Source organism: Cervus elaphus, chromosome 31 (assembly GCF_910594005.1).
Source record: "Cervus elaphus chromosome 31, mCerEla1.1, whole genome shotgun sequence".
In the NCBI taxonomy this organism is placed as follows: Eukaryota; Metazoa; Chordata; class Mammalia; order Artiodactyla; family Cervidae; genus Cervus; species Cervus elaphus.
In genome coordinates, this window is record NC_057845.1 from 8,413,437 (window position 1) to 8,432,122 (window position 18,686).

The 18,686-nt window shown below is 40.1% G+C and overlaps 1 protein-coding gene across 8 annotated transcripts in view; it reads left to right on the forward strand.

Moving 5' to 3' along the window:
* Positions 1 to 18,686, forward strand: part of GRIK1 (glutamate ionotropic receptor kainate type subunit 1) — a 438,838-nt gene that overhangs the window by 396,266 nt on the left and 23,886 nt on the right. For 6 of the 8 annotated variants that reach the window (XM_043893053.1, XM_043893051.1, XM_043893054.1 and 3 more), the window contains one exon: positions 15,568 to 15,793. The exons of 1 other annotated variant lie outside the window; for it this stretch is intronic. In XM_043893053.1, coding sequence (XP_043748988.1) covers positions 15,568 to 15,793 — 226 coding nt within the window. Of the gene's footprint in view, positions 1 to 13,144; positions 13,199 to 15,567; positions 15,794 to 18,686 lie in introns of those variants that run through there. One more of the 8 variants, XM_043893058.1, reaches the window with a different exon arrangement.

Consider the following 18,686-nt stretch of genomic DNA (forward strand, 5'->3'; position numbering starts at 1 on the left):
TAGTGTGAAGAAACGCAAGCTACCCCCAGCTAGTAATTCATCACAATACTTGTCAGAAACCAGGAAAGTGACCTGCAAGGCATATAGGACCAAGGGACACTGCTAAAGTAGAATTGAGTAAGTCTGAAAAAATGTCTGAAATGACTTACCTCTTTCACCAATATCAAAAAGTTTTAAAGTATTGGGACATGGGCAAGCAGAAGCAGAGAAGATTCTATGACTACTGTGATATAGTATAGTATACACAGAGCTTGTGCTCAGTCATGTCTGACTCTTTGCAACCCCATGGACTGTAGCCCGCCAGCCTCCTCTGTCCATGGGATTTTCCTGGCAAGAATACTGCTTACTAAGATGCACATCATAAATATAAAAAGAGGGAGAGGCTATGCTTTGAAAAAGCCAGAGATCTGACTCTTGCCACCGTCCAATCAATCGTTGGATTCACACAGTATCCTTTAACCTCATTTTGATTTGTTTCTGCTCACGTGTTTCTACGTATAAAGGGTGTTGGTCCCCTTGTCTCCTGGCAGGATCCTAGGGTCAACACATTAAGGTATTCTTGGATAGTGCTTTTCATGGAAATAATTCAGCACCAGTCTCACAACAGCTGCTCCCTGGGCATTTTCAGAGCCGGCTCCTGCTTGCTCCCTGGTACTGAGGCACAAGGAAAAGTCTCTCTGGTGGCCGGGCAAACGAGACAATAAGCATCTCAGGGAGAAACACCATGATGAGAGTACAAACAATGACAGGGAGACGAGAAGCATGCATTACACACTAGCTCATAGCCACACACTCTGCTCCTAAACACTTTAAAGATATTATCTCATTTGATCCTTATAAAGGGCGACTGAGGGAAAAGCTAATATTATCCCCATTGTATGATGAGGAAAACAAGGCATCTATACATGCGTGCTAAGTCACTTAAGTCATATCCCACTCTATGCAACGCTATGGATGATAGCCTGACAGGCTCCTCTACCGTGGGATTCTCCAGCAAGAATGTGGCAGTAGGTTGCCATGCCCTTTTCCAAGGGATCTTCCCAACCCAGGAATCAAACCTGGGTCTCCTGCATTGGAGGCAGATTCTTTACCTTCTGAGCCACTAGTAGGAAAGTAAATGAGGCATCAGTTCAGTTCACTTCAGTCGCTCAGTTCAGTTCAGTCACTCAGTCATGTCCAACTCTTTGCGACCGCATGGACTGCAGTGCACCAGGCCTCCCTGTCCATCACCAACTCCAGGAGCTTGCTCAAACTCAAGTCCATCGAGTCGGTGATGTCAGCCAACCATCTCATCCTCTGTCATCCCCTTCTCCCGCCTTCAATCTTTCCCAGCACCAGGATCTTTTCCAATGAGTCAGTTATTCACATCAGGTGGCCAAAGTAATGGAGTTTCAGCTTCAGCATCAGTCCTTCCAATGAACACCCAGGACTGATATCCTTTAGGATGGGCTGGTTGGATCTCCTTGCAGTCCAAGGGACTCTCAAGTGTCTACTCCAACATCACAGTTCAAAAGCATCAATTCTTCAGCGCTCAGCTTTCTTTATAGTCCTACTCTCACATCCATATGTGACTACTGGAAAAACCAGTTTGACTATACGGGCCTTTGTTGGCAAAGTAATGTCTCTGCTTTTTAATATGCTGTCTAGGTGGGTCATAGCTTTTCTTCCAAGGAACAAAAGTTTTTAATTTCGTGGCTGCAGTCACCATCTGCAGTGATTTTGGAGTCCCCAAAATAAAGTCTCTCACTGTTTCCATTGTTTCCCCATCCATTTGCCATGAAGTGATGATGGAACCAGATACCATGATCTTAGTTTTCTGAATGTTGAGTTTTAAGCCAGCTTTTTCACTCTCCTCTTTCACTTTCGTCAAGAGGTTCTTTAGTTCCTCTTCACTTTCTGCCATAAAAGTGATGTCATCTTCACACCTGAGGTTATTGATATTTCTCCTGGCAATCTTGATTCCACCTTGTGCTTCATCCAGTCCAGCGTTTCACATGATGTACTCTGCATATAAGTTAAATAAGAAGGGTGACAATATACAGCCTTGATGTACACCTTTCCCAATTTAGAACCAGTCTGTTGTTTCATATCCATTTCTAACTATTGCTTCTTGACCTGCATACAGATTTCTCAAGAGGCAGGTCAGGTGGTCTGGTACTCCCATCTCTTTCAGAATTTTCCACAGTTTGTTGTGATCCACACAGTCAAAGGCTTTGGCGTAATCAATAATGTAGAAGTAAATGTTTCTCTGGAACTCTCCTGCTTTTTTGATGATACAATGGATGTTGGCAATTTGATCTCTGGTTCCTCTGACTTTTCTAAATACAGCTTGAACATCTGGAAGTTCACGGTTCACGTACTGTTGAAGCCTGGCTTGGAGAATTTTGAGCATTACTTTGCTAGCGTGTGAGATGAGTGCAATTGTGTGGTAGTTTGAACATCCTTTGACACTGCCTTTCTTTGGGATTGGGATGAAATAAGGCATAGCTCCATTAAATAACTCACCACAAATTTATAAAGCTATTGATGGGAGAGCCAGAGTTCAGTCAAACTCCAGAGAGTTCTAGAAGATAAGCATCTTGAGGATAGACAATTGGTCTCTTTTGTTTGTCATTTATATCCTCAGAACCTAAAACAGTACCTGGAACATTGTAGATACCTAGTAAAGTATAGTAGACACTTAGAAAATCTGTTTTTAATAAATGAGCAAATGCACTGATGAAATCTAAGAGAGATGAATTCTATCAGAGAAAGAAAAAAGAAAAAGAAGGGAGGGAGGTGAAGAAGTGTATTTGTGCAGGCTGCTATAACAGAACATCAGACTGGGAAGTTTATAAAAAACAGACATTTATTTCTCACAATTCTAGAGGCTGAAAGTCAAGACCAGGGTCCAGCATGGTTGAATGAGGGCTCTCTTCCAGGTTGCAGATTTTTACTATGTCCTCCTGTGGTAAGACGGACAAAGGCCTTTTAGGAGCCTCTTTTATAAGGGCACTAATCCCATTCATGGCTCCATTCTCATGACTCAAACACCTCCCCAACACTTCGCCTCCTTATGCCATCACCTTGGAGGGTCAGGATTTCAGCATATGGATTTGGGGGAGGAAACATTCAGACCATAACAGGAAGGATACAGAGAGATCCACAGAGGAAGAGAAGCCGTCCTATGTTCCTCGATTTACAAGTTATCTCGTAGCCCAGCAACCCTATTTATCAAGAAGGAATTTATTTGCAAAAAGAGAACAAGGATTAAATCCGATTTAATTTTCCCCTTGAGGGAGGCAAGCTGTCAGAAAGCTTCAGAGGGATCCACACTCGGGGATTTTAAGCTGGATTATTCTGCAAGGGAAAGACACGTGCCAGCCGTTAGCTCTCAGGGCAGTTCCACCCCATCACAGAGTGCAGCAGGTAAAGTCGCAAGGACTCAGTTCTGACCCGGCTCTGCATTAATGCAACACCTCTGCTGTGCCATTACGGCGTCCCTCCTCCCTTTCTCTCTTAATCAAAGACAGGATCCTCTCTGAGGTCGCTGAATCAATAAGGAAAGCTTCCTTTACCTGGTCTAGCTTACCAGCATTCTGATCTACTGTTGGGGCTGTAATGACCCTTGCTCACATAGGTTCCATTCATACTCAGTCACAAGGAAATTTCTAATAAGAAGCATTTATTTCATCACACAGTGTAACTTCAAGCACTTTTGTCCCCTCAATATCCTCAAAATATCCCTTTGGCACATTCAAATGGTGAAGCCGACTCTTTGCTTTCAAGATGATTCTAAGTTGTTTCACAGCTGAGGAATAGGCAGTTGGAAGCTGAAAAGGACTATGGAAATTACTAAAATCCATAAACAAAGTGCACTAACCCTTCACATTTGGTCTCTGGGACACAAGCAGGGGATGCTTTTAGTAGAAGTTCTGTAGGCAAAGGGCTTCCCAGGTGGCACCAGTAGTGAAGAATCTGCCTGCCAATTCAGGAGATGCATGTTTGATTCCTGGGTCAGGAAGATCCCCTGGAGAAGGAAATGGCAACCACTCCAGTATTCTAGCCTGGGAAATCCCATGGACAGAGAACCTGAGAGACTACAGTTCATGGGGCTGCAATGAGTAAGACACGACTGAGCACACACACACACACACACTGCTTGAAAAGTGTGACCGGAAGTTGCTCACTAAAATTTCCATCCAAAGTCTTCGATTTTTTTTTTTAAATCTAGACTGCTATTCTTGCAGACAACCTGGCCTTATATTTCAGATTTGGGATATTTGATTTTCAACGTGAGAAAAAAGTTATTTTTTTAAATAGCTCAGATGAGGTTTCGCTATCCATCATCTGAATTTAGACAAGGCTGAGGGAATAAATTGACATTTATTAATCAAGTGGTGGATCACGGTACTACTTGTCTAAGACAAGGGAGGCCAAAATAGTTTTCCTTCATAGAGCCATTTGTATGTGGAACAATCACAGTGATCACTAGGGACTGTATTTACACAAAGAACTGGGATTAAATCATAAATTCAAATACATATATATTCACAAAGTTTTATAGATGGACACCTCAAGATACCTATATGCTAATGCCCATTAAAAAAGAACAATTTTAAGTTTTGTAACCAAGGGCATTTAGTTAATGATGCTTATTAAATATCATACTTCCTCAGGGTCATCTGCCCCTGAGTCTTAAAGACTTCAGCACTGTGGATGATATAATGCCTATTTGATGACAGGGTGTCAGTCACCAGTAGACCAATTACCAGGTCAAAGTTAAAGAAAGGCAGAGTGTTTTATCAACTGTCCAGGGACTGTCGAAGATGTTTTAGGAGATTCTCCAAGTATAAGGGGACCTTTTATTTGTCCTTGTTGGGCTATCTATCAATTTTTAAATGAAATCTCTTTATAAATCGGTATGCTAATAATTCAGAGCTTCAAGAGACTTCATATAAGAGAATTTTTTAAACAAATTCTCTTGTTATTTTCTACTCAGGAGAATACTAATTGATAACATGGTATTAATTATATTGGTTTCTCAGTTCTCTGCTGTTGAATTGCTTTGTCCTTTGAATTGTTTCAAAATCCTGAATGATAGACTTTCCAGCCCTCCCCACTGTCTGAGACCAACCCAGCATCTTAGGAGATACAAAGAATAGTCAGTTCAAGATCTGTGGACATAACTTGAGAGCAGATTTCCTAAGGCCATTTCCTCTCTTGTATACAACGATGTTGAGAGCCATGGCACCCAAATACAACTTCTCCTTTTATGTTAGAGCACTAAGGTACTAATCTTTAATCTTCTCCATGTCTCATAAAAAGTAGGACATGTGAAGAAATTGCTTTTTCTCCTTGTAATTATTAATTCTATTAATTACCCTAGGACAAATGGAACAGCCCAAACTTTCGTCTCACAGTGATAGTTTAGCAACTCATTTCTTTTTCCTAGATGAAGAAATAATTGTCATGTTAAAAGTTGAAGACTCATTTAAGGCCTAAAGCAAGGGTTTTCTCAATGCCTCTTGCAAACCATCATCCAAGAATAATGATTTAGGTTCAGAGATTAGGGATCTCAGCCAGTCTTCTCAGGAGGTATAACTAGCATAAAATTAAAACTTAGAGTAAAGCTTTGTTCTGGAGCCAGATAGCCTGGTTCAGATTCTGATATTACTGCTTGTTAGCTGTATGCGTGCATACATGCCCAGTTGTTTCAGTCATGTCCAGCTCTTTGCGACCCTATGGTCTGTAGCCCACCAGGCTCCTCTATCAATGGGATTCTCCAAACGAGAATACTAGAATGGGTTGCCATGCCCTCCTCTAGGGGATCTTCCTGACCCAGGGATGGAACCTGCATCTCCTGCATTGCAGGCAGATTCTTTACTGCTGAGTCACTGGAGAAGCCCCATTAGCTATGTAGACCTTGGTAAGTTATTGAATCCTCTATACCTTAAAATATTATTTTAAGAAATACAAAAAAAAAAAAAAGAAATACATAACTTAATAGAGGTAGTGTGCTTGTAATACTAATTGGCAAATTATAAACAAGAAAACTGTTAAATAAAAAAGAGAAAAAATGCTAAAGATTATTATAATTTTCACCTACAACATCAACACCATTAGTATCCAATCCTTATTCCTAGCTATTAGTCCTGCTGTTTCAACTTTCTGAATTAAAAAAAAAAAAAAAAACTCTCCAGTTTGGTCTTTGTTCAGATTCCTCACCATCGTGATCCCTAGGTGGTGTGGCTTTTGCTACTAGACAGAAAATTCCAGAGAGTGCCAGTGCCCAAATCTCAAAGATTTTCAGAGGCCAAGACAGATGAAAAACTTAGTCCTTGGAAGCTTTGCTGAGCACATACAGACATTTGCAGAAGAACCGCTTCCAGATGATAGATAATCAGCAGATGGTGAGGCTGCCCTTAGAATTCAGCTGAGAAGAATGAGGCAGTTCAACTCAATTCAGCTCAATTTAGACTTTTTTCCACAATCTCCACTTTGACCAGTACTTGAAGTTGGCACTGTAAGAGATAGGAAAGGGAGGATATAAAATTTTGCTCAAGGCTTAAAGACCTGGATAGCAATAAATAGACAAGATGCACATAGACCTGTTAAATATAATACAGCATGTGATTAAATAGCATGCCTTATGCAGACAGGAAGTGGTGTGAACATAGGAAAAGTCCTTGTGAACCCAGAATAGTAGAAAATACTCATGTAAAAAATGACTCTCAGTAGAAGCTAGCCTTGTAAAAATCGTCTCAGACCCAAGTCACAGGATTACATAGATTAGATCATGGTTCAGGCTAAAATGACTTGAATAAAATAGATTTTTAAAAAATCGTAACAGGTTTGTCATTGCTGGCTTTCATGGTCTGGGGACTTTGGACCTGCTGTGGGAATAAGGGAGTCTCTAGCCTTTATAATCTCCTTCCAGAGAGTGGCTAGGTACTTTCATTAATTCAAAAGATATTTCAAGAAAGTTACTGAGTGCTGCACCAGTGCATCTGAAGCAATGAGCCATTATGGGCAGACAGGTTTCAGACAGAAATAGTCATGTAAGGAAGCACAAAATGAAAGACATTTCACAAACTTCTCTGCAGAGGAAGGAACTCTTCACATAGGAGCTATTAGGTCTTGTTTGAAAGATCCAGCCAATCCTGCCATCAGTGTTCAAACTGCCAAGTACCTATAGTTTAAAAATGTATTGCTTAGGGAGAAATCCAAGAGGTCAATTAAAGTTAACCTGTTTCAGTGCCTGATACATTGCCTGTAAGGGACCAATCTTTAATTCTGGACAGGAGAAAAACATGAAAAATGTTTTAGCAAAGGTGTTTAAATCCCACTGAAGGAAATTGTTAAAGGGAACACATGAATTTCTAAAAACCTAGGAGATTCTGCAAATGTCATAACTTTCTGTCAATTCAAGGTAAGAGCATAATCAGCTGGAATGATCATATATATTAATACATTTGAAAGATAGAGGCCCCTCACTATAGTAAAAATGCTTTCATCTGAGAATGTTTTCTTCAAAGTGACTTTTGTAAATTAAATCATATTTTTTAAAAATCCAGGATAACTTATTATTTAATGAAATAATATATCTAATCATTTGTTAAACTTCCCTAGTGGCTCAGATGGTAAAGAATCTGCCTGCAATGCGAGAGACCAAAGTTCAATCCCTGGGTCTGGAAGGTCCCTAGAGAAGGGAATGGCTGCCCACTCCAGTACTCCTGCCTGGAGAATCCCATGGAAAAAGGAGCCTAGTGGACTCCAGTCCGCGGGGTCACAAAGAGGTGGAGATGACTGAGAAAATTTCACTTCGCTTCAACTGTGTGTTAAGGGAAATGATTGCTTTTAAGGCAATGGTTCACCTCTGATATATCTGCTTTATAAGTTTGGATGCCTGCATGGCTAATTTCTGTGTCTCTGATTGATTTTTAAGGTTTTTGCATTTTTTTTTTAACCTAATTTTATTATTTATTTATTTGCGGTTGCACTGGGTCTCTGTTGCTGCGTGGGTTTTCTCTGGTTGCGGTGAGCCGAGGCTGCTCCCTGCCTGCGGTGCACGGGCTTCTCACTGCTGTGGCGTCTCATTGCGGAGCCCCGGCTCCAGCGCACGGCCTCGGTAGTTGTGCCGCATAGGCTTAGTCGCTCTACAGCACGTGGAATTCTCCTGAACCAGGGATCGAACCTGTGCCCCCGCATTGGCGGCTGCATTCTTATCCATTGTACCACCAGGGAAGTCCCTTTTTTTTTTTTTTAAATCAATGTTTATCTAAAACAAAAGTAAGTTGGAGATGACATTTAGAAATGTAATTGTCTTTGGTATTTTATTTGTTCTATAAGTATGTATTTACCATATTTATAAGACCATTTGTTTATAAGATAACAAAAATCAAATATAAATAATCTATCCTTAGTGTATTTGTGTGGGGTTATGGATATATGTAAAAATAAGTGTATAAATAGGTGTATATATATATTAGTCAGTTCAGTTCAGTTCAGTCGCTCAGTCCTATCTGACTCTTTGTGACCCCATGAATCGAAGCACGCCAGGCCTCCCTGTCCATCACCAACTCCCGGAGTTTACCCAAACTCATGCCCATCAAGTCAGTGATGCCGTCCAGCCATCTCATCCTCTGTTGTCCCCTTCTCCTCCTGCCCCCAATCCCTCCCAGCACCAGGGTCTCTTCCAATGAGTCAACTCTTTGCATCAGGTGGCCAAAGTACTGGAGTTTCAGCTTCAGCATCAGTCCTTCCAATGAACACCCAGGACTGATCTCCTTTAGGATGGACTGGTTGGATCTCCTTGCAGTCGAAGGGACTCTCAAGAGTCTTCTCCAACACCACAGTTCAAAAGCATCAATTTTTCAGCACTCAGCTTTCTTCACAGTCCAACTCTCACATCCATACATGACCACTGGAAAAAACCATAGCCTTTAGCAGACGGACCTTTGTTGGCAAAGTAATGCCTCTGCTTTTTAATATGCTATCTAGGTTGGTCATAACGTTCCTTCCAAGGAGTAAGCGTCTTTTAATTTCATGGCTGCAATCACCATCTGCAGTGATTTTGGAGCCCAAAAAAATAAAGTCTGACACTGTTTCCACTGTCTCCCCATCTATTTCCCATGAGATGATGGGACCAGATGCCATGATCTTAGTTTTCTGAATGTTGAGCTTTAAGCCAACTTTTTCACTCTCCTCTTTCACTTTCGTCAAGAGGCTTTTTAGTTCCTCTTCACTTTCTGCCATAAGGTGGTGTCATCTGCATATCTGAGGTTATTGATATTTCTCCTGGCAATCTTGATTCCAGCGTGTGCTTCCTCCAGTCCAGCGTTTCTCATGATGTACTCTGCATATAAGTTAAATAAGCAGGGTGACAATATACAGCCTTGATGTACTCCTTTTCCTATTGGGAACCAGTCTGTTGTTCCATGTCCAGTTCTAACTGTTGCTTCCTGACCTGCATACAGGTTTCTCAAGAGGCAGGTCAGGTGGTCTGGTTTTCCCATCTCTTTCAGAATTTTCCACAGTTTATTGTGATCCACACAGCTGAAGGCTTTGGCGTAGTCAATAAAGCAGAAATAGATGTTTTTCTGGAACTCTCTTGCTTTTTCGATGATCCAGCGGATGTTGGCAATTTGATCTCTGGTTCCTCTGCCTTTTCTAAAGCCAGCTTGAACATCTGGAAGTTCTCGGTTCACGTATTGCTGAAGCCTGGCTTGGAGAATTTTGAGCATTACTTTTACCAGCATGTGAGATGAGTGCAATTGTGCAGTAGTTTGAGCATTCTTTGGGATTGCCTTTCTTAGGGATTGGAATGAAAACTGACCTTTTCCAGTCCTGTGGCCACTGCTGAGTTTTCCAAATTTGCTGGCATATTGAGTGCAGCACTTTCACAGCATCATCTTTTAGGATTTGAAATAGCTCAACTGGAATTCCATCACCTCCACTAGCTTTGTTCATAGTGATGCTTTCTAAGGCCCACTTGACTTCACATTCCAGAATGTCTGGCTCTAGGTCAGTGATCACACCATTGTGATTAGCTGGGTCGTGAAGATCTTTTTTGTACAGTTCTTCTGTGTTTTCTTGCCACCTCTTCTTAATATCTTCTGCTTCTGTTGGGTCCATACCATTTCTGTCCTTTACCAAACCCATCTTTGCCTGAAATGTTCCCTTGATATCTCTAATTTTCTTGAAGAGATCTCTAGTATTTCCCATTGTGTTGTTTTCCTCTATTTCTTTGCATTGATCACTGAGGAAGGCTTTCTTATCTCTCCTGGCTATTCTTTATATATGTTGGCCTGAAGTAGAATTGCAGTTATTCATTTAACTGAATAGTGGGATTATACATCTTTACTGTAGAAGCCCTATAACCTGGTTAAAGAAATAATGTGATAATGTGTATTTCAGAAAAAATAAAATATTAGAGGGCTAGGTCTATAAAATGCACATACTATCAGTCTTAGGATCGTATTACACTCCAGAATTCACACATATTTTACCTATTATAGTAAAAATCCTGCAACTGAAACCAATGAAACTATATGAAATAGAAAATGCTGTTAAAAGAAAAAAATATAAACAATACCTACATTTCTTTGCAGGTTACAACTGCTGCACTTCCCTAAACACTAATTTTTTTTTGTCTAAACAAATATAAGCTGTCTAAATTCATGTAAATTGTTTCCATGCATTGTGTGATGACTGCAAGAATTGCAGCAGCCCCAGATATAATAGAAAAACGCCACAGCTTTTTACTGCAACTATTTCTTTAGAAAATGTGTTAATGATGTTAAAATGTCAGCCAAGTCATAAGTTTGATGTTCTGTGTATTAAAACAAATAGTTGATTCCCTATTAGTTAAGAACACATACCCTAGAGCCAGATTGCTAGGATCAGGTCCTAGTTTCACCATTTCTTTATGTGGCATTCTGTTTCCTCATCTGTAAAGGAGAAATAATAATGGCATCTTTCTCACATGAACACTGTGAAGATTCAATGGATTAATAATGTAAAGCGCTTAGAATCATCCTGGGCACACAGTAAACACTGCATGTGTTGGTTATTATTACCATTTTCAATCAGCAGTTTTTAAGCGCACAGAGACCAATTGTAAATCATTTCCCACTGAGTGTTTAACTTGCAAGAATTATGAGAGAAAAAAGAGAAATAAACAAGTCATCAAATGGTGATACAGTTATACTCCCTTAAAACAAATTTTAAATGAAAAAAACACTTACTCTTTGCCAACAACCTTTCATCAGCATCAGAATAGCCATATAATCAGGTTTAACTAGACAAAATAAATGTATTTAAACCTTGATGCCCTCTGTAAGATTTTTTTAAAAAAAAAGCTAAAGAATTTCAGGTTTAATAAATGGGGACTTTTCAGTTTTAGTGATTTTTGATAAGAAGCTCAGAGTACTTTACAAATCTTCTAATTAACCTTTGCCATATTCAGTGAAATAAAATGCAATCACTGTTTCTTCTTTTTAAACGTATATTATTTAGAGCAATTTAGCAGGCTGAGACTATAGAAGATTTACAAGTGCAGAAATTTCCAAACTGTCATTCAGATGATTTGCTCGATCTTTTAATATTTATGACAATGTTCCATAAAGCATGCCTTTATTTTTAAGAATTATTAAGATTTGTGTCTTAAAAATTGTCTATTAAAAAAAAACCTAATTTAATTACTCTTAAAATAGTACTTTATGACCAAACAGAAAATAAATATTGCAAAACATAGTGTAAAAGAGGATGGAATTAAAAAATAAGGGGGAAAGAGACCTTCACTCTGTATTGGCTCTTTAATCAACATGACACTTGGGTGTCACTTCACTGCAGGACTGGCATAAGTAATGCGAGAAGGCTGATCTGAAGAGTAGTACCTAGGAGTTGAAGGATCCTTAAATGAAACTTGTCCAACACTGAAATTCTCCTTGCAAGTTTCCAGTGGTAGAAAACGCACTATATCCTAAGGTGCTAAAGTCATCTACAAATAGTTTTAACTGCTAAAAAGATTATTTCTTAGCCACATTCTGGGTCTTTTTATCTAAGCTCCCCAGTTTTTCAAATGTAGAATAGAAGGCAGTCCCACAACTTTCTAAACAAGGAAAGAAAACTTGAAATGAAACCAGAAGGGTGCTATTCTCTGACCCATTATGCTTTCCACCATTAGGCTGGACAAACATAGCAGGAAGGACCAGAGAAATTTAGAATGTTCCCTATGCCTTCTACTTGACCAAGTCCTCCACCAAGTGACCACCTATTTTCTTACCGAGGAGAAGTTCTGCCATCAATGAGTCACAGACCATGTCAGCTAGATTTCCCTTCTAGCACCTCAGGGAACTGAAGCCAAAATCAACCTTCTACTCCAAAATGGAAGAAGTAAATAAACCTTAAGGTCATGGTCATGACCCTCAATTAATTAATGACCTTCAGCTATATTTGTTGCTGTTGTTCCATCGGTACGTTGTGTTCAACTCTTTGTGACCCCATGGACTGTAGCCCTTCAGGCTCCTCCGTCTATGGGATTTCCCAGGCAAGAATATTGTAGTGGATTGCCATTTCCTTCTCCAGGGCATCTTCCCTACCTAGGGATCCAACTCATATCTCCTTCATTGGCAGATGGATTCTTTACCACTGAGCCACCAGGGAAATCCCATCAGCTCTATAGAGTGGCGCTAATCAAAGTGCGATATGATATGTGTTGATTCAGGGAACATTGTGTTACCAACCTGTGATAAGATTAAAAAATAAAATGAGAATAAGAGTTTAGCAGTGCTGTAGCTCTCAGATATTGTGGTGGCATCAAGAACATGATTAGTGGATTCTTCCTGAATATAGACCACTTTGAAGCCTGTCAAAATTTAATCTGGTGAGCCACACCTGGTATGAGTGCATATGAGCCCTACCTACCATAACACAGTAGGATCCCAGATAGGTCTGGCCTGGAATGAAAACATAGACAGTCCTTCACTGCAGATGATTGGAGAACCACACTTGATCGGGATCAATAACAACAGTATATGTTTTCAGTTGAATCTGCTCATCTTTTTCCATGTCCTTCAGTACATAAACTCCAAGAAGGACTCCTCCCCAGTTGGTCTATTTCTCATGAATGAACTGATCTTTAACTTTGTTTTGTCCTCAGCTTCCATGCATGCAAGCTAAGTCGCTTCAGTCATGACTGACTCTTTGCAACTCTACGGACTGTAGCCCTCCAGGCTGCTCTTTCCATGGGATTCTCCAGGCACGGGTTGCCATGAGTGGGTTGCCATGCCCTCCTCCAGGGGATCTTCTCGATCCAGGGATCAAACCTGAGTCTCTTATGTCTCCTTCATTGGCAGGAAGGTTCTTTATCACTTAGCTCCACCTGGAAAGCCCTATAGCTTCCATAGACCACACACAAAAAATCCAGTTTTCTACCTATTTACAATATTCATCCTGAATAAAATTTAAGTGTAGTGGAAAAATAGATGTTTCATGGATTTTTTATATGGGGCTAATTCCTAGTTTGCATTAACTTGATACCAAATCACAGATAACCTCAGGGCATAATTCGAGTTCATGAATATATGCTATAGTGTCACAGGTAGATCACATAAGGTGAAAATCATTCTCAGAAGAATTTAGCTAGACTGACATTCACCTCCCAAAATAAGCATGCAAAGACCATTGAACTAGATTGCAGGGGATTGAGGTCTGGGGCTTCCCTGGTGGCTCAGATGGTAAAGAATCCGCTTGCAATGCAGGAGACTCAGGTTCAGTCCCTGGGTCAGGAAGATCCCCTGGAGAAGGGAATGGCAACCCACTCCAGTATTCTTGCCTGGAGAATCCCATGGACAGCGGAGCCTGGTGGGCTATAGTACACAGGACCAAGGAGTTGGACACAACTGAGTGACTAATCTCACACTGAGGTCCAGTATTCCCTATTGTACGTACTAACCAGTTTTGTGACTTTCACAGTCTCCAAACCTTCTGTGCCAAAATTTCCTCCTTTATGAAAACAGGAGTTTGAATGAGCCACTTTCTAAAGTCTTTTGACAACTTTAAAATTTCATAATTCTAAAAAAATATATTTTCCCTTAAGGAAGGTTCGTGATGAAGGGATAATTTCCCCGGCAGTGTGTTCACTGCCAAAAGACAGACTGACCTCTTTGCACTTGCACAAGTAGCTCTTTATTATAAATTTAGCATCATCAGACTCTTCTAAGCTAAAATGACCCAACAAATTAGGCATTGACCCCCAACCTCAAAGACACACTTTTTCATGGTGATGTGAACCCCAACTTTCAGATATCTCTGAAAGTGAGGAGTAATTCACACAGGCCTGACCATGACAAAATGGTTTCCATAACACACCAGTATCTAGAAGGTACTGTTTATTGAATTGCTATTTGTCTCCTGAGACTTTTCTCAAGGGGCTCTTCAAATGCTTAACAACCCAAAATAAAGCCATCTGGCCTCCCTCAACTCATAAAGCCTGCAGCATTAACCCAGGTCTTAAATAGAGTTAGGAATTGAGTGAGCCCCCAGGAACACTAGAATATGAGTAACCACGCTAGCGTTGAGTCCACAGGTATTTCATTTATTGCTTATGACCACAAATCATGTTTTAAGCATCTTTACACTCCTGAGATGGTAAGATGATAAGCCCTGTGCCTGACAAGGAAGCTCTCGTGTGTGTGTGTGTGTGTGTGTGTGTGTGTGTGTGTGTGTGTACCATATACAATGTGTGCGCTGGAGATAGCTCGAAGTTATCAGTAATTCCCCCAGTGTCTTTCATCTTTCAAATTAATAGAGGGAAGTGCTGATGCAAATGAGGACAAATACAGACAAGAAATTGAAGCAATATGGAAATTACAAAACAATGCACACAAAATCATACAGTTTCAAATGAATATTTAGTCCTCATTATCTGAAACATAATTGGAACTTAAAACTAAGTATATACAAAAAAGACATATAAGAAGACAGTAAGAAGAGTTTTCTGATCTGAATTTCAGTCTGAAAGAGCATTTGCTCTAAGTTTTCTAGAGAAGATAAGAGTAATCAGCAGTTCTTTCATAAATAAAGCAGAGAAACTCTGGGATGTATCCCAAGGCTGTCCCTGCAAAGGAATGTTAAAATTTACATATCAGAACAGTAAAACAATGCCTACTGAAGTTAAGTAGTTGAAGGCAATGGAATTAATGAATAGAGTCCTGGGGTGATCTAGTCACCCTTTGGCCCCTTGGGGCTTTGCGGTCTTAATCTTAAGTGGCCAGAGTTCATTAGGCAAATGCTGTCATTGATATCAATGTTCTTTCTTCCATTCTGAAATCAACAAAAGAACCTTATGGCAATTCTTACGTCAATGGGGCAGGATCTCTTTTTTTCTCCATAGCTGCCTCAGCGCCCCCAAGTGTTTTTCCTTGACAACTACCAAACTAAAGTCCCAGGATCATCAATATTAGTTTCGAACCTAAAGAGAAAGAACCCTCCCTACACAGTTTGAATCCCCGGGGTTTTGAGTAGCTTTAGGGCCTGTTTTCTCAGCACTCTCTGCTGGCGGGTGTGTTTTTTTCCCTGCAGAAATCGAAGATATCCACCTATGAGAAGATGTGGGCTTTCATGAGTAGCAGGCAGCAGACTGCCCTGGTCAAAAACAGTGATGAGGGGATCCATCGAGTGCTCACCACTGACTATGCCCTGCTGATGGAGTCCACCAGCATTGAGTATGTGACGCAGAGAAACTGCAACCTCACCCAGATCGGGGGCCTCATTGACTCCAAAGGTTATGGAGTGGGAACGCCTATTGGTAAGAAAGGCAAGGCAGTATCCAAGATGGCGAATGTTAATTACAAAGTATAGAAGGGAATGGACTCAGATATATCTACTCCACATTCCGAGAAAGTCTACAATGCCTTCTGTGAACTAATTAAAAGGGAAGTGCCCATACAGATCATAGACACGTTAGAAATAGAGTCCAAGGATCTTCAATCTAATAAACTTTCAACTCATTATTTCTTTCAAGTTCTACCACTGCATATATGTTTGAGGTCATAGATTTTATTATTTTACCCCCAAATATTGTTTAAAAATATCTTCCAAATTAACACTCTTCACATTATGTTATCCAATACATGCCTATATAGTTTTTTCTGTATTAAATTTTACTAGAATACAGCAAAATTCACTAAGCATATAGATGACAAAGTTAAAGAGCTAGTGTTCCATGTAAGTCGAAAACAAAACTATCTATCAAAAGGAAAAGGTCAAAGATTAAATTATAATTTGCTCAGACAATATGCCAGATTCAATCATTAATAACTGTCTAAAATCTCCAAATAGTCCTTGTTGTTCAGTCACTAAGTTGTGTCCAACTCTTTGCCACCCCATGGACTGCAGCATGCCAGGCTTCCCTGTCTTCCACTGTCTCCCCGAGTTTGCTCAAAGTCATGTCCATTGAGTTGGCAAGGCCATCCAACCATCTCATCCTCTGTTGCCCCCTTCTCCTTCTGCCCTCAATCTTTCCCAGCATTCAGATCTTTTCCAGTGAATTCGTTCTTCGTATCAGATAGCCAAAGTACTGAAGCTTCAGCTTCAGCATCAGTCCTTCCAATGAATATTCAGAGTTGATTTTCTTTAGGATTGACTGATTTGATCTCCTTGCTGTCCAAGGGACTCTCAAGAGTCTTCTCCAGCACCACAGTTCAAAAGCATCATTGCTTCAGTGCTCAGCCTTCTTCATGGTCCAACTCTCACATTCATAGGTTACTACTGGAAAACCCACAGCTTTGTGGACCTTTGCCGGCAAAGTGACGTCTCTGTTTTTAAGATGCTCTCTAGGTTTTTCACAGCTTTTGTTCCAAGGCTCAAATGTCTTTTAATTTTCTGGCTGCTGTCACTGTCCACAGTGATTTTGGAGCCCAAGAAAATAAAATCTGTCACTGTTTCCACTTTTTCCCCATCTATTTGCCAAATAGTCCTGACCTTGATTTTGTACCACCTCACAGTCTAAGGTTATTATTACCTTGTAGGCATACAGACCCACACAGCTAGGTCTTCTTGCATGTCCGAGATCTAGAACTATATTCTATATTCAAGGGTCAATGACTTCCCTATAGAAAACTCCCCTATTTCCCCCACTACAGAAACTGTATTGTATAAGGTTCTGGTATGGTGGCGATCTGTTCTTCTCAAGTGAGTCAGCAGCAATTTTCTGATAAGCATTCCAAAGAGGAGGAATTGGAGGCTGTCTTTGACCACTGGGTTAGTCCAATAAGAAATCTTAAGTTACAGTTACATCAGATAATTAAGGACCCAAGGTTGATTATTATTTTTCTCCTTCGAAAAGGATTATCTGGTTCCCTCAACACTATACAGGGATCACAAACTCAGATGCTTACAGAGATCAAGCAGGCATAACTGAATAAATCTTTGTGTGAAGAAGCAATAGGGAACAGTAGCAACCCTGAAGAATTAGAGACTACATGATTCATAAGGGGGTCAGCTGCCTTTCAGGTCAGTTGGTTGTGGGAATTCAGGCACAACGTTGTTAAACCTTCTATTTCTCATGAAGAGAAAACAAACAGATTTTAGGCGAACTTTCCTGATACTTTAAATTGGCAGCAAATTTATTTTTTCAAAACGATTAAGTAGCCTGTATTCAATTTTTGATCTATACTAACTTGATTAACCAGATAAAGGTCAACTCTCTTCACCTTTTACTGTCAATACATAACCAATTTGACTCCATGCAATACCTCTGGTGCTAGAAATATATGCAGTAAAGACATTAACTATGTTATTATTATTGTTATGTGTGTCCTTTAAATAAATCAGCAGCATGATTGGGATAGGCAACATGTGACTACCTTATTGCCCCTTTATTTATAATAACTTTTCCTGATGAAAATGCCAATATTCAAGTGAAGTGTACACTTTTCCCAAGTGGTTACCTCTCCTTAAACTGTGCTCTTCAGGGGACTCAGTAGGATAGTCAGACATTAACTAAAAGGATACTAGGCTTCTTTTTCATTTGAAAAGCAATGTCTCATCTCCCTAACTAAGCCTTGTCACCTCATTTTAGATAATGGGGTGGAAGAAGCTAGATGTTATTATATATATATATATATATATAATATTCCATCACTGCAGGAGACCTGTGTTCAATCCCTGGGTCAGGAAGATCCCAAAGGAGGGAACGGCTTACCCACTCCAGTATTCTTGCCTGGAGAATTCCATGGACAGAGGGGCCTGGCAGGCTACATTCCACAGGGTCGCAAAGAGTCAGACAGGACTGAGCTCACAGTGATTGAATTCATGTCCCCTGCATTGGCAGGTGGATTCTTATCCACTGACCACCAGGGAATCCAATATAGCATTTTGAAAATGACTATACCTCCAAGTGAAGGAAGCTGGCCCTGTGATAATTATCACTATATTTTATATAATATGATATAAAGAGATTTAAATGTTCCAATTTAGTCTAACTTTTGCCAACCTCATGCAGTGTCTGACATACAAATTCCAAAATTGAAGAGTTTTTCCACCTCCCTACGTGAAAAAAAAAAAATACACTCCAGGAATTTTTCATAGTGGTTATAAACCTGTCATGCTTTTAAAACAAAAACAATGAGGGAATAATTGGAACAGATGGCAGACCTCAGAGAGAATACATCCATTGGGAATACAGCTGTTGGATAAAT